General features: G+C 61.9%; 1 protein-coding gene across 3 annotated transcripts in view; it reads left to right on the top strand.

Moving 5' to 3' along the window:
- Positions 1-12,153, top strand: part of ELFN1 (extracellular leucine rich repeat and fibronectin type III domain containing 1) — a 75,082-nt gene extending 62,929 nt beyond the window's left edge. For all 3 annotated transcript variants that reach the window (XM_087417462.1, XM_087417464.1, XM_087417463.1), the window contains one exon: positions 8,492-12,153. In XM_087417462.1, coding sequence (XP_087273588.1) covers positions 8,785-11,274 — 2,490 coding nt within the window. In that variant the 5' untranslated portion in view covers positions 8,492-8,784 and the 3' untranslated portion in view covers positions 11,275-12,153. The remainder of the gene's footprint in view (positions 1-8,491) is intronic.
- Positions 12,154-15,098: the final 2,945 nt, after the last annotated feature.

Here is a 15,098-nt window from a genome sequence, read left to right on the forward strand (position 1 = left end):
TCCCTGTGGGGTGGGGGGCGCGATGCAGGCGATGGTCACACTGCCTTACGCCTCCCGGAGGACAAGGCCAGGGCCAGCTGAGGTCGGGGCTTGCCAGACCCTACCCTGTGGCCAAGTCCCGTGGATCCAGCCCTGCTGAGTCAGCACTGCTGGACCGCCTGCCGCGGGAGCCCCGCCAGCCTCCGTGGATAAACGGGGAGGGAGAAGAAGGGGGGAGGGTAGGTTCTAGGTGGGCGACGAGCCGGGGACAGCCCTCACTGGGCCCCCCTTATGTGGGCACCAGAGTGGTGGCTCACCGAAGTAAAACTCACAAGGTGGCTCCAGCTGGCCTGCTTGGTCTGCCCACACTGCCTGGAATTGTGCGTCCCCTCCTCCGTCTACCTGGGGCCAAGGAGCAACTGGAGAAGGACGAGAGTGTTTATAGAGCAGCCATGTACCAGGCAGCGTGCTGGAGGCCTCGAATAATCCGGTCATGTCTTCCTCACCGTAACCCTGGGAGGGAGCGATGATCGCCATTGACAGAGGAGGAAACGGGCTCAGAGAGCTTAAGTGACTTGCCCGAGGTCACACAGCCAGAGCACGGCAGAGCCGACATTCACGTCCTCGCCTAGGAATCTGAAGCCCAAGGTGGTCCCGTGCCCCCTTCAGGCGAGCAGGTCCGCCCCACACCTGCCCTGGCTGGTCCAGGTCATATAGCAGCCCTTACGTGCCCATCGCAGCCCCGCGGGCTCTGCGGCAGAGCCAGGCCACAGAGGCAGGCAAAGATTAGCAGTAAACATGATCTATCGGCACAACATTGGAATGGTAAAAAGTTATCGATCTATAACTTTCCACTTGTCCCCCCACCTCCCCGTGTGCCTGGCCCTCCGCCCAAGTTTCCCTCTGGAGGCGGAGAGTCCGCACCATCAGCAAAATCCTCAAACCAGCCTGGCCCGGCCCCAGACTGCCCTGGCCTCTGGTCTGGGCTCCAGATCGAGGAGAGGAACAGTGTTTGTAGATGGATCGCTCCCGTCCCAGCCCAGCGGCGGCGATTATGCAAATCCGGTCATAAGAAGTTTAAAAGCCTGGAACCACCATATTTCTTTATTTCATTAGCGGCGACACAGGCAGCAGAGTTGACGTGACAGAACGAACTCAGTGCCAGCTTCACGCTGGCATCGTCCCTGGGCGACGGAGGTGCTCTCTGCAGTGGGGAACGCGTGTGAGTGTGTGTGTGTGGTCAGGAGACGTCACGGGGGGCTCCGGCCAGGGAGACACTAGGCTCTGGACATCTCACAATCGAAAGGGCCCTTGGAGGCATCTGGCTCAGCTCTTTGATGCTACAGGTGGGGAAACTGAGGCCTGGAGGCGGGTTGGGGAAGCCCTCGGGCTCGGGCTCACATCCCTGGCCCCTCGCCCTCTCCGCTGTGGCTGGTTCTCTCCACACCCCAGTGTTAAGAGGAAGGAGAGGATCCCCCATGGGGGAGGGTTCCCACAGTGCCTGGAAGGTAAGGGCGAGGAAAAGGGTGGATCAAAGACCAGGCTTCTCTCCCGGCACGCAGGGCCCTGTGCCCCACCTCCCGCCACGGCATTGCCCATCACTGCCTGCTTCCTGGACACCCCACACGCCCTGGAGCGGCGCCCTTCTCTGAATGCGTGTGCCTTCTACCTCCACACTTCTGCACACACCCTCTCTGCCTGGGATACCCATCACCTCTCTTCTTTGCCTAACAAACTCCTGTTCATCTGCTAGGACCCATCAAATGGAGGCCCAGTGATCGCCCACCCCTCCCTGTAGGGCTGGGCAGGGCCTGACGCCCCAAGGCAGCCAGGGTGTCCACGTGCCCACCCCCTCCCCCGGCACCAAGCAGCAGCTCCATGACCACTGGGCATGTCCCTTCGCTCGTGGGGCCTCTGGCTTCTCCCTGGGCCACAGAGGGCATGGTGGCTGTCCATGTCCCATGTCCCTCTCAACTTGTAGAACTGTGGTGAGACTTAGTGACGGGATGGCTCTGAGAGTGTCTTGTTTGTCACACTGTCATGGTCCTGAGGGCCAGGAACATAGCCCCCTTTCCTGGGGCCCTCCCATCTCTCTTCTTCCCTCCCAGGTCCCGGTGCCCTCCTTCAAGTGACCCATAGACACAAAGGCACTGTCAGACCCACACAGACACATGTGCATATGCACGTGTAGACACATGCAGGGCAAACACGTGTGTGCACACAGACACATGGATGGACACGCACACACAAAGGCTGGCCTCGGGTATGTGCAAACGAACCCCAACCACTTGGGGCACCACCTGGGTCTGGGGGCTCAGTCTATGCTGGGCACCCTCGGCCCCACCAGCTGCAGCCAGGGGGGCCCCCGAGCTGTCCCCACGGCCCACGCCCGCTGACTAAAGGCAGAAGGGAGCTGAGCAGGGACTGGCCCCAAATTCAACCTGCCTGTTGGGGAAATGACCCCATTTTAAAGACGAGCAAACCGAGGCCACACAGCTGGTTCCTGTCAGAGCCAGAAATCAAGTCCAGGTACCCCTGTGATGTGGCCAGGCTGGGCCCTGGGCCTTGGTTTCTCCCTCTAAGAATTGGGGTCATCGTCATGTGTCCCTCGGGGCTGTCGTGAGGAATTGGTGAGAGGGCGCGGGCAGAGATGTTGGCACCAGCCTGGTGTCCAGCAAGCCCTGGACGGCGTGGCCTTTCCCGGCCCAGCTCCCCGGGCTCTCCATCGTCTGGGTGAGGAGGTGCGTGGGGTATTGTGCAGAGTGAGGACGTGAACAGATGTGTGTTTCCAGTCCCGTCGATGTGTTAGGATTTACAGACCTGAGGAGGCTCAGGCAGGGTGTGCCCAACCTGAGCTGTGCCAGTGGCCACGTGGGCATTTTGTGTCCCCTCAGAGAGCAGTGACAGTTCCCACCGCCTTGACAACACGTGGAAAGAAGCTAATGTTTGTGACAAACCCCCAGCCCTCGGGGAGGAGGCGTTTTTACTCCCACTTTACAGCTGAGAACACTGAGAGCGGACGCGTCCCAGCCGGCACCCAGCATGGTGTGACTCTGAGCCAGGGTCCCGCCCTCCCTGAACTGCTCCCGTGTGCTGGGTGCCAGTGAGCGGGACACAAGGCCCCTGCTCTGGAGTGTACACCCCAGCAGGGGGAGGATCTTCATTCCAAGAGTGAATAAAGAAGTAACTGGGGCCGGCCTGGTGGCGCGAGGGGTTAAGTGCGCGCGCTCCGCTGCGGCAGCCCGGGGTTCGCCTGTTCGGATCCCAGGCGCGCACCGACGCACCGCTTGTCAAGCCATGCTGTGGCGGCGTCCCATATAAAGTGGAGGAAGATGGGCACGGATGTTGGCCCAGGGCCAATCTTCCTCAGCAAAAAGAGGAGGATTGGCAGATGTTAGCACAGGGCTGATCTTCCTCACACACACACACAAAAAAGTAACTAAGCGAGAAACACCTCAGGGAGATAGTATGAGGCAGACACGTCAGATGGGGTGATGGGCCGAGGGTGCTGCTTCAGAGCTGGAGCAGGGATGGCTGTGGGGGAGGCTGTGACTCTAGGACTTGAATGAGAGGAGGGGGCGTGAGAAGGAAGAGCTTTCCAGAAGAGGGAGCAGGGCCCTGCAGCAGGAGGAGGAGAGTGGTGTGTGCGGGAAGGTGAGCGGGGAGATGGAGGCCTGACCATGTGGGGCTGTGGGACCCGGTGTGGACCTTCATGTGGGAGGATGGATGTCCTCAAGGGCTGTTGGCAAGGTGGCAGGATCCCATGATGGCGCTCCAGGCCCCTCTGGCTGCGGGACAGAGAATGGATTATGGGGGACCAGGAGATGAGGTGGAGCCACCAGAGGAGATGGTGGTGGTTCGGACCAGGGCGGCATGGTGGGAGTGGCGGGAGGTGGTTGATTCCGGATATATTTGGAGGTGGAGTCGACCCCGTTGCTTCTGGACCTGGTTTTGGGGGTGAGGAGAGAGAGGAATTGAGGATGACACGTCGATTTTTGGTTTGAAGGACATGGTGGGGGGTGAGGCATGAAGAGCTCCCCTTGGGGAGTATGGACTTTGAGAGGGGAGCAGCGACGTCTCTGAGTCTAGGATCTGGGGGCTGTCAAGGTTGGCAAGATGGACTGGGAGCCCAGTGCATGGAGAGAGCATTGATGCCACGGGAGGGGTGGGACCACCTTGGGGAGGTGAGGAGAAGCAGTGAGGCCCAAGGACGGAGCCTGGCCAGGCGGACGGTTAGAGGTCAGGGTGAGGAAGAGGGTCCAGCAGAGGGGACAGCAGCCAGTGGAGGAGACCGGGATGGGAGAGGGTGGCGGCTCAGAGACCCGGAGCAGAAAGCACTTCAGGGAGGAGCAGCGGTTACGTGGGCCAAATGCTGCCGAGAGGCGGAGAGAGATAAAAATAGGAGTGTGCCCTTTGGAGCTGGCAAGACAGAGGTCACTGGTGACCTTGATGGCTTAGAGGGCGTGGGGGATGGACGCTGCACTGGAGGGGCTGAGAAGAGAAGATAAAGTGAGGTGGTGGAGATAGAAACCGCTGGCAACCTTTTCAGGAAAATCTGCCACGAAGGGGAGGGGAGACGGGGCAGTGGCTCGAGGGTATTCAGTTCAAGTTGGTTTTTTTATGGAAGGTTCTAGAACTGTGCTGTCCAGTACAACAGCCACTAGCCACATTTCTAGCGCTTAGTAGCCACACGTGACCAGTGGCTGCCCTGTTGGACTGCGCAAGTATAGACGATCTGCACCATCGCAGAAAGTTCCACGGGTGCCGTGTGGGGGGAGGCAGGCCCGGGCTAATGATGCAGGAGCGGGGAGGGGTCTGAGGGCTGCAGAGGGGACACAGGGGGTACATTTGAAGGTGGCCACTGCCTCTGAGTGTCTCTGAAGCATGGGGGCCGAGGGACCAGTGGGGGCAGGTGCAGGCAGGATGAGGGGACCATGACTGCCCATGCCTCCCAGGGCCCTGCGGCCTCTACCTGTGGCAGGATCTGAGTTTGGGGTGGGGGAACTGGTGTGATGCAGGTCTGCACCCCGCCGGCCCCACGCATACACTCTGTAGGTGTCCTGGGAACAGTTGTTTAGAGTGACTTACTGCTCACAAGGGACCAGGTCTGTGTGTGTGTGTGTGTGTGAACAAAGGAGGGAGCGAGGGTGGGGGGCTCGTGGTGGAGTGAGTGAGTGAATACATGAGCCCTGAGAGGAAAAGGCTGACTTGGGGACGGTCGTGATCTGTTCAGAACCTTTCTAGGTGGTTTAGCCAGTTCCCTGGACAGCTATTTCCCGAGGCCCTGCCTCTGTCGGGCGTCACAGGGCTCCCAGACCCCCGGGGCGGCGACCTGTCCCCCACCCGGTGACTCTGACGCAACATGCAGTGGCTCTGAGGGGGCCTTGAGGAGCTCAGCCTCTGCAACTGAGGGGCCTCCTGGAGTGACGAGGTGCCCACTGGACCTGCTGCCCAGCCCCCACCCCCGACAGGAGGACAGGCTCACTCCCTGTGTGACCTTGGACAAGGCCTTCTCTTCTCCGGGCCTCAGTTTCCCCTCTGTAAAGTGAGGTGTGGAACTCTGGGGTCCCTCCAAGGCTGAGGTCATGGGGGCTATCGAAGGGGCAGAGGCAACTCTTCCTGGGCCTGGGGGACAGCCACCAGGGTCACACCCACTCTCCTAGCTGATCCCTCCACCTGAGGCCAGGCTGGATGGGGAGGACTTCTCGTCCCCAGCAGCCTGGCTCCCACTCAGCCCAGGCTCTGAGGGCAGGTGTGAAGCACAAAGGTGAGAACGGGGCACCAGGTCTGCCCAGAGGGAGCCCAGGGTGGGGACACGCCCAGTCCTCAGGGCCAAGACCCAGCCCTGCCTCCCTCATCACGCAGGCCAGCGTGATGGAGGAGGCTCCAGAGTGTGGGGGGTGCACGGGGGAGGCGAAACTGGTCCCCGGACCCGCTTGCCACTCACAAGGTGCCGAGTCAGAAGCACAGATTCCTAGACTGTCACATTGGGGGTAGGGGTGCCCATGGTGGCAGTGGGAAGAGCAGGGAGCAGAAAAGGCTGGGGCAGGGCCCGGCTGGATCTCAGAGGGACCGGCACCCCCATGCACGCTTGGATGGGGCCACTTTCACGGGCACACATGCACACGCACACGCTCATCAGATGGTCCTGATGCACGTCCCAGTAAATGTGTGTCGAAATATATTCACCCCTTACAAACCCGGCCTGTGCCCTCATGCATGCAGACCTGTGTGTACACACAGGCACAGAGCCCAGCACACGTGTGTAAGCACATGTGTATGCATGCAGCTCTCCAGCCCCCAGAGCCCCCGTGGTGCTGAGGGGCCCTGGGAGAGGCAGGGAGAGGCTGGGCTGCCCTGGGCCCGGCCCTCCTCCTCCAGCGCCGCCTGTGATGAGGGCTCTTTAGGGCCTGTAATCCTCCTTAACTTGACTTTGGGTTATTTTGAGCAAGAGATTAAAGGTGATTACGATCAGCATTGCCGAGGCGCCACACTGGCTCGAGGGCCTGCTGCTCCGCACACCCCCGTCCCGAGGCTGGAGCCAGACTCCATCAGCCCCAGGCTGGTCACCACCCCTGCTCCCACCTCCCACTGCCAGCCTCTGTCTAGGATGCTCTTGCACGTCAGGGAGCGGGGCCTGTCGGCTGCCCGTGAGCCTGCCCAGCCAGGGGCTCTCAGCCTCTCAGGAGCCCCAGGCGACATAAATCACAGCATCGGCACAGGTCGTCTGGGCATCTGGGCAGATGGGGCAGGCGCATGGTGGGGAGGGAGGGAGGTCCCCACAGGTGCTGTGAGGTGGTGGAGATGATGGTGATGTTGGAGACGAGCTCCCCCTGGGATTGTAGGTTTTATATCACCAGCCAGTCCACGCAAGGATCCCAGCTTCTCTCTAGCAGGCTCCCTCCTTCGGGGAGGGAGACTCAGGCATAGCCCACCTGCACCCAGAGCCATTTCCGATCCCACCCAGAGAGGCCCAGTGCTCTGCACAAAGTCGCAAAGCAACTCCAGGCTAAGCCCTGGCTGGGTTCCCCATGGCCCACCAGGATGTCACCCAAGCCCCCACCCCTACCCCTTCTGATCTCTCCCCCTCTTTAAATCAGAAATAGACTTCCCCAGGAGCCAGATCAAAACTATTCTTTATGAAGTTTCCAAAAGGAGAAAGAAATCTATTTCACATCATTATGTTTTCTCCTAATTTAACCGCCTCAGTGCAGACTGGTTGCAAACGTCAATATCAGTGAAATACACTCAGCTGGCCGCCCGCCAGGCCACAGAGCGGTTACAGAGGCTGCTGTAAATCCACATCTTAACAAGAAAACGCACGCCCATTCGTCTGTCCTGCGGGAGAAATACGAGGGGCAGAGGGGTGAGGCCCGCGGGCCGGCGGTCCTCCTGTCGGGCGGGGCGGAGGTCTGCGAGGGAGTGGAAACCCCATGCAGCATCCAGCCACGTCTCCCCACACGCACCCCGGCCCCTGCCTGGAGTGCTCTCCCCGTGGTCCAACAGTCACGTCCTGGGCATCCGTGCCAGCACTGGGGGTTGGAGACGGGAGGGACAGGCCTGTCCCAGAGAAGCTCAGGGTCTGGTGGGGACAGAGGGGCACAGAGCAAGATGCTCTGGCGCCGGCACATCACGTCTGAGGGCCCGGAGTGGTCGGGTCCTCACCTGGGCCTGAGGAGGCCATGGGGAGCCTGAAAGCCACTCCCTCCTTCCAGGCCTTGCTGCCAGGATCCACCAACGTGGGATGGTGACAGCCCCAGGTCCCCCGAGCCAGGTGGAAAGCTGCAGAGACCATCCAGCTGGCTCCTGGGGGAAACTGAGGACCAGAGGGGCATGATGCTCCTGGGCCAGACCACAGGAGAGCTCAGACCCAGAACGTTGCTGTCCTGGGTGCCTGGACAGTGCCTCCCTGGAGGGGAGCCCAGGAACTCTGGAAGATTCTCTGCTGGCCAGGGGAGGACCCTTCAGCCAGGGGCTCAGAGCACCCCCTGCAGGTGGCTGCGAGTGCCTGGCCGGGCCCTGCTGGGAGCAGCAGGCATCACCTAGTCTTCAGGCGGTAAAGCAGAGCATCTGTCACATGAGTGTCCCGGGCTAGAGCCAGCCAGAGCAGCCCTGACACTCGTCAGCCGTGAGACTTTAGGTCACATTTCTGGGCCTCAGTTTCCTCATCTGACAAATGGGGACTCTGATGAAATGGCACCGGGCCAGGCACATGGTTCTTGATTCTCTGTGGTCACCACGTGGCCAAGCAGGTGGTGTCATTTCCACTTTGCAGAGGAGGAAACTGAGGCAGGGCTGGAGCCAGGGCTCACCCTTCCCTCCCACCCCCAGGACACACAGACGATCCTGGTGAGTACGTAGTGAGCACTTCCTGTCACCCTGCCTTACCCTGCATCATCGCAGGCCTCCCGGAATGTGGCTCAGCTGAGCTGGATGCAGGTCCCCGCTTGACCACTCGACTGGTGGGACGCCCAGCCCCTCCTGACCTGCTCTCTCCTCTTTTGTTTTGCAGCAGGACCGGCTGAGCTGGAGGCGCAGGGTGGAGCTGTCCGGACACCCAGGTCAATGGGGAAGGAGGCCACAGCCATGGCGGGATGCGGGTGGACGACGAGAGGTGGCTGGCAGTGAGGGAGGCACATCCCTCCCAGCACTTGTGCCGTGCGACCATGCAGTCTGGGACAGGACGCCCCTGAGAGTACAGGCACCCTCCCCTCCCGCCCCTCTGTCCCTTCGGGGGCTACAGCCCAGCCCCCCACCCAGTCCCCCCGGGCAGGCTGAGCGGGGTCTCCCGTGAGGGCGTTCCCGATGGCCGGGTGCCGGTGGGGCACGCTGTGGATGTGCGTGGCAGCCGCCACCCTGCTGCACGCGGGGGGGCTGGCCCGCGGCGACTGCTGGCTGATCGAGGGCGACAAGGGCTTCGTGTGGCTGGCCATCTGCAGCCAGAACCAGCCGCCGTACGAGGCCATCCCGCAGCAGATCAACAACACCATCGTGGACCTGCGGCTCAACGAGAACCGCATCCGCAGCGTGCAGTACGCCTCGCTGAGCCGCTTCGGCAACCTCACATACCTCAACCTCACCAAGAACGAGATCGGCTACATCGAGGACGGTGCCTTCTCGGGCCAGTTCAACCTGCAGGTGCTGCAGCTCGGCTACAACAGGCTGCGCAACCTGACGGAGGGCGTGCTGCGCGGCCTGAGCAAGCTGGAGTACCTGTACCTGCAGGCCAACCTCATCGAGGTGGTCACGCCCAGCGCCTTCTGGGAGTGCCCCAACATCGTCAACATCGACCTGTCCATGAACCGCATCCAGCGGCTGCACAGCTCCACCTTCGCCGGCCTGGCCAAGCTCTCCGTGTGCGAGCTCTACAGCAACCCCTTCTACTGCTCCTGCGAGCTCCTGGGCTTCCTGCGCTGGCTGGCGGCCTTCACCAACGCCACGCAGACCTACGACCGCATGCAGTGTGAGTCACCGCCGCTCTACTCGGGCTACTTCCTCCTGGGCCAGGGCCGCCACGGCCAGCGCAGCATCCTCAGCAAGCTGCAGTCCGTGTGCACCGACGGCTCCTACGCGGCTGAGCCCCACCCAGTGCCGGGACGTTTGCCGCCCGGCCGCTCGCCGCCGGGCCGCTCGCCGCCGCCGCCACTGCCCCCAGAGCCCAGCGAGGCCCCCTGCGCCGACGACGAGTGCTTCTCCGGCGACGGCACCACGCCGCTGGTGGCCCTGCCCACGCTGGCCACCCAGGCCGAGGCCCGGCCGCTCATTAAGGTCAAGCATCTGACGCAGAACTCGGCCACCATCACGGTCCAGCTACCTAGCCCATTCAACCGCATGTACACGCTGGAGCATTTCAACAACAGTAAGTCGTCCACCGTCTCCAGGCTGACCAAGGCCCAGGAGGAGATCCGCCTGACCAACCTCTACACGCTCACCAACTACACCTACTGCGTGGTCTCCACTAGCTCGGGGCTGCACCACAACCACACCTGCCTCACCATCTGCCTGCCCAAGCCACCCAGCCCACCGGGCCCCGTGCCCAGCCCCTCCACGGCCACCCACTACATCATGACCATCCTCGGCTGTCTCTTCGGCATGGTGCTGGTGCTCGGCGCCGTCTACTACTGCCTGCGCAAGCGGAGGCGCCAGGAGGAGAAGCACAAGAAGGCGGCCTCGGCCGCCGCAGCCGGCAGCCTCAAGAAGACCATCATCGAACTCAAGTATGGGCCCGAGATGGAAGTGCCTGGCCTGGCCCCGCTGTCCCAGGGCCCGCTGCTGGGCCCCGAGGCCGTGACCCGCATCCCCTACCTGCCGGCGGCCGCCAGCGAGGTGGAGCAGTACAAGCTGGTGGAGAGCAGCGAGACGCCCAAGGCCGGCAAGGGCAACTACATGGAGGTGCGCACTGGGGAGCCGGCGGAGCACAGGGACTGCGAGCTGGGCCGGCCGGGCCCCGACAGCCAGAGCTCGGTGGCCGAGATCTCCACCATCGCCAAGGAGGTGGACAAGGTCAACCAGATCATCAACAACTGCATCGACGCGCTCAAGTCCGAGTCCACCTCCTTCCAGGGTGGCAAGTCCGGAGCCGTGTCCACGGCCGAGCCACAGCTTGTGCTGCTGTCCGAGCCGCTGGCCGGCAAGCATGGCTTCCTGTCACCAGTGTACAAGGACACCTTCAGCCACGGCCTGCAGCGGCACCACAGCGTGGAGGCGGCCGCCGGGCCGCCGCGCGCCAGCACCCCGTCCGGCAGCTCCGTGCGCAGCCCGCGGGCCTTCCGCGCCGAGGCCACCGGCACACACAAGGCAGCGGCCACCGAAGCCAAGTACATCGAGAAGAGCTCACCCTCGGCTGACGCCATCCTCACTGTGACGCCCGCGGCCGCAGTGCTGCGGGCCGAGGCCGAGAAGGGCCGCCAGTACGGCGAGCACCGGCACTCGTACCCCGGCTCCCACCCCGCCGAGCCGCCCACACCCCCCGCGCCCCCACCCCATGACAGCCTGGGCAGCCGCAAGACGTCCATCCTGGAGCCACTGACCCGGCCGCGACCCCGAGACCTGGCCTACTCGCAGCTGTCCCCGCAGTACCACAACCTGAGCTACTCCTCCAGCCCCGAGTACACCTGCCGGGCCTCCCAGAGCATCTGGGAGCGCTTCAGACTGAGCCGCCGGCGCCACAAGGACGACGAGGAGTTCATGGCGGCCGGCCACGCCCTGCGCAAAAAGGTCCAGTTCGCCAAAGACGAGGATCTGCACGACATCCTGGACTACTGGAAGGGCGTGTCGGCCCAGCACAAGTCCTGAGCCTGCCATGCGCCCACTGCTGCGCCCAGCCCCGCCCCGCCCGAAACTCGTGATGCCCACTGGACCAAAAAGGACACAAGACTCTGCAGCTATTTGTAACCCAGAGACTCTCACACGAACCCAACACACACACGCACACACACGCACACGCACACCCGTGTGACAGTAGCCACTGAAGCCCGGGCCCTGCAGAGAAGGTGGAGACCGGGTGCTGATGGTGCCCACAGAATTGAACTGCGGCCGGGCGCGTGTTCCTGCCCCAAGCCGGTCTCCTGGAGTAAGCGACCTGTACACACACACACACACACACACACACACACACACACAAGGGACTTCGGAAAACTGTGTCTTAGGGATGGGGGGTGGGTATGGGGAATTTTTTTTCATTGTCTTTCCTCTTGATTCTTCTCTGCCTTCTTTCTTTTTCTCTCTCTTTCTCTATTTTCTTCCTTTTTTTAAAAAAAATAATAAAAGTAAAGTTATCTTAACAAGACATAAAACACGAGACATGGGGGCATGGCCGGCACGGCCTCCCGACTTCTCACGTGATCTCCTCCGTCCGTGGTTTGCTGTGGACTCTGTTCAGTCTGTCTCTTCGTTGCCACCTCCGGAGGCCACCAAGGAAGGCAGAGCAAATGCAGGCGGCCAGGTGGCCTCCTGGAGCCCTGCGGGAGGGGAGGGCTGTGCCTGTGGACGGTTCAGGGGTGGCTGGAAGGGGCACGGGCTGGGTGTGTGTGCTCCAACCCAGTCCCCACTGTACACTGTCGTCGTTCTATTGTACAGAAAAATATTTCTATATTTGCAATGTTTGCTGTAAAATGAGAAAGAAAACAAAGACTATGTCTACTAAAAAAAATTCTGCAAAGGAAAAAACCCAAATACTTGTTTGTGCTGGGTTTTTACTGTGGGGTTTAGGGAAAGAGTTGGGGTTTCTTTTATGTCCGGTGTAGGGGTGGTTTTATTGATCTGGACCTTGGGTGGGGCTGGGGTTACGGGTGGGCCACCACTGAGCTCTCTTCCTGAGAGAGCGAGAGTGACCCTGATTGACCACTGGCGAGGGGCACGCGAGAGCCGGTGGGAGAAGTGAGCAGCCGACACACGGCTGGAGAAGGTCCAGCAGCTTTGAGAATGAGAGGAGGTGTGGACGGGACAGGAAGGAGCTGAGGAGGCAGGTGCGGGGCCCTGGGCGTGTGTGGGTGTGCGAGAGGGTGTGGGTGTCTGGAGGTAGTTCTCGTGCTGTGTGTATCTGACTGTGTGTGTGAGCAGGAGTTCGTGCACAGAGCCCGGAAGCTGAGTGGGTGTGCGTGGCCTGTGGGCGGCCAGAGGTGACGGGTGAGTGTGGATGGCGTGGGTTTGCGTGTCTGTGGGGATGAGAGGTTGGAGGTGTGTCGGGTGGGCACCCTGCAATGGCTGGAACCCCACCTACAGGGAAAGGGCCCTGAGCCCCTGATACTGCAGGCCCCGGGAGGCTGGAGCCCTGAGCCAGCCTCTCAGACCCGCAGCCCCCTCCACAGGTGTCTTGCCCATCCCCCGCCCGCCTTGGTGTGGCCCCAAATTCCGAGACAATGGTTTGAGTGCACGTGTGAACAGCACCCAATGGTTCAAACTCTCCAGAGAAGACCGGCTCCCAACACCCAGCCCAGAGGCATTCCCTCTCCGTGGCTAGCTCCAGTGCTTCTCGCTGCCAAGGCCATAGGTTCCCTCTCATCCCGCCCTCAGGGGCCAGAGCAAGGCTTTGAGGGGGAGAGGCCATTTCTGGGCCCTCACGTCTACCTGCCAGCAGAGTGGGGGCCTTGTGCCCACCCCCAGCCCTGGGTCCTACAGAACCACCTTCTCCCAGGGGGAGGGGGAGACCAGGGCCCTGCAGGGAAGGGGTGTCCCACCCTGGCTCCTCCTTCCCACTGACGGCCCTGGGGCTGCTCTCCTGCCGGGTGCCAAGTCTTCCAACCACTGCTCTCTACCTGGCTGGGGTGACCTGTCTCCTCTTCCTAAGGCCCCCGCCCCCACCCCCTCCATCCAGGGCAAACCCATTCCTAGTCTCAGTTTCCAATAAAGACCCAGTGAGGCATGAGTGGGGGCTGGAACTGGATCCCAGAGGCAAGGGGGAGCCCTGGGAGATGCTGGAGCAGGGAGCAGAGGGTGGAAGCAGGTTCTCAGGGTTTGGTGGGTCACCAGGAAAGGACTTGGGCCTCCAGCCTGACTCAGCAGGGGGCTGGGGAGGGAGGAATGGGTGGGGCGTGGGGGGTGAGGGCTGGGAGCAGCCCTAAGATCAGCAGCCTCTGCTTGCACATCGCTGGTGACAGGACGCTCACCCCTTTCTTCAGTAGCTGTTTCCAGTTTGGGGATCATTTCCGAGGCTGAGTGGAAACCAGTGGTTTCTCAGAGGGCCCAGCTCTGACTCTGCAGCCCCAGCGGCCACGCAGCGCTGCGGACAGGGCCAGTCTGCCCTCCTCCAGGCTGGCCCACCCAGTCCTGGCCTCTGTGCTCAGGTGATCCCACTAAGGTCCTACATAGGAGGCCTCCACGTGGGGTGCACGATCTGGGTGGGCTCTGACTGGCTCCCTTGACTGAGCCCCTCCAAAGTCATTTCCGAGGACACCACACGCCCTGCCCCGCCCTTCTTGACCTGCCAGACCCTGGGTTCCCCCAGCTCTGGGCAGCCCCTCACCTTCTGCCATGGGGTCCAAGGGGGATAGCACAAGGGGAGCCTTACACATGAGTGGGCCAAAGATGACGAGGCCACACCCAGGATGGCAGGGGCAAGGAGAGGAGGCAGGACCCAGGGCTGGTGGGAGGAGGCCCAGAGAGGGGCCTGCCTCACCCAAGGTCACACAGGAATGTGGTGAGTCCTGGCCATGGGACAGAAGCGGGGCCAGGCCAGCCAGCCTGCTGCTCCCTGTCACTGAGGAGATAAAATTGGCTATTTATAGGGAATCGGAGGACGACGGGCACAGAATAGAGCTGCCTGCACCGGGTAGGCAGGGCAACAGGCCAGACGGGCCAGGTGTGTGAGAGGGACATGTCACCACTGAGAGCACTGCCACCAAGCAGAGGTCGCAGGGGGCAGGCAAGAAGAGGGGGAGGGTGTGGGGCTTGAGAGCAAGAATGCCCGTTCCAGAAGCTCAGCCCACCCCAGACACCTGGGTCAGACAGAGGCCGCCCCGAGTGCCCAATGCCTGGCCAGTCCTGGGGACGCAGACCCATATGTCTCCATGCCCTTCCTCGAAGGAGGTCATAGTGGAGCTGACAAGAGTGGCCACACAGAGGAAGAAGTACACACTTATTAAGCACCTACTATGTGCAGGGCTCTGTGCCAAACACTGTTGGAACCCAGAGAGGGATCCACTCCCCCCCTAGCCTCGAGCACCCAGGCCAGCAGGGCATCGACGCAGAGGGAGGGGACCTGGCTCAGGATGGGTCACAGGAGGCTGGAGGAGAGGGATCTCCTGCCTGAGAAGACCCTAGAAGGTCTCCCGGAAGGGGCGGCGTTTGGTCTGGATACGGGAAACCACGGTGAGGAAGGAGGATGGAGGCTACAAAGTTGGGAGAGGTTGGAGGCCTTGTGGGCTCAGAACTGAGTTCAGAGCACAGCATGGAGGAGATCTGGGAGGGTGAGCCCTACCCTGCGGCTGGGATCGGGGCCCAGCTTCCTGGGTGGGGGTAGGGGCAGCCCCGGAAGGCGGCTCGTGTTGGTTTGTGAGATGTGGGGTCTGGAAGCCAAAAGCATGGGCTCAAACCCAGACTCTGCCACTTGCGACTGTGTGACCACAGCAAGTCACTGACCTCTCTGCGTCTCAATGGAGTTGCTGACACCTGCCCCGTCC

This window comes from Ceratotherium simum, chromosome 26, assembly GCF_057802395.1.
Source record: "Ceratotherium simum simum isolate JZ-2026a chromosome 26, ASM5780239v1, whole genome shotgun sequence".
Taxonomy (NCBI): Eukaryota; Metazoa; Chordata; class Mammalia; order Perissodactyla; family Rhinocerotidae; genus Ceratotherium; species Ceratotherium simum.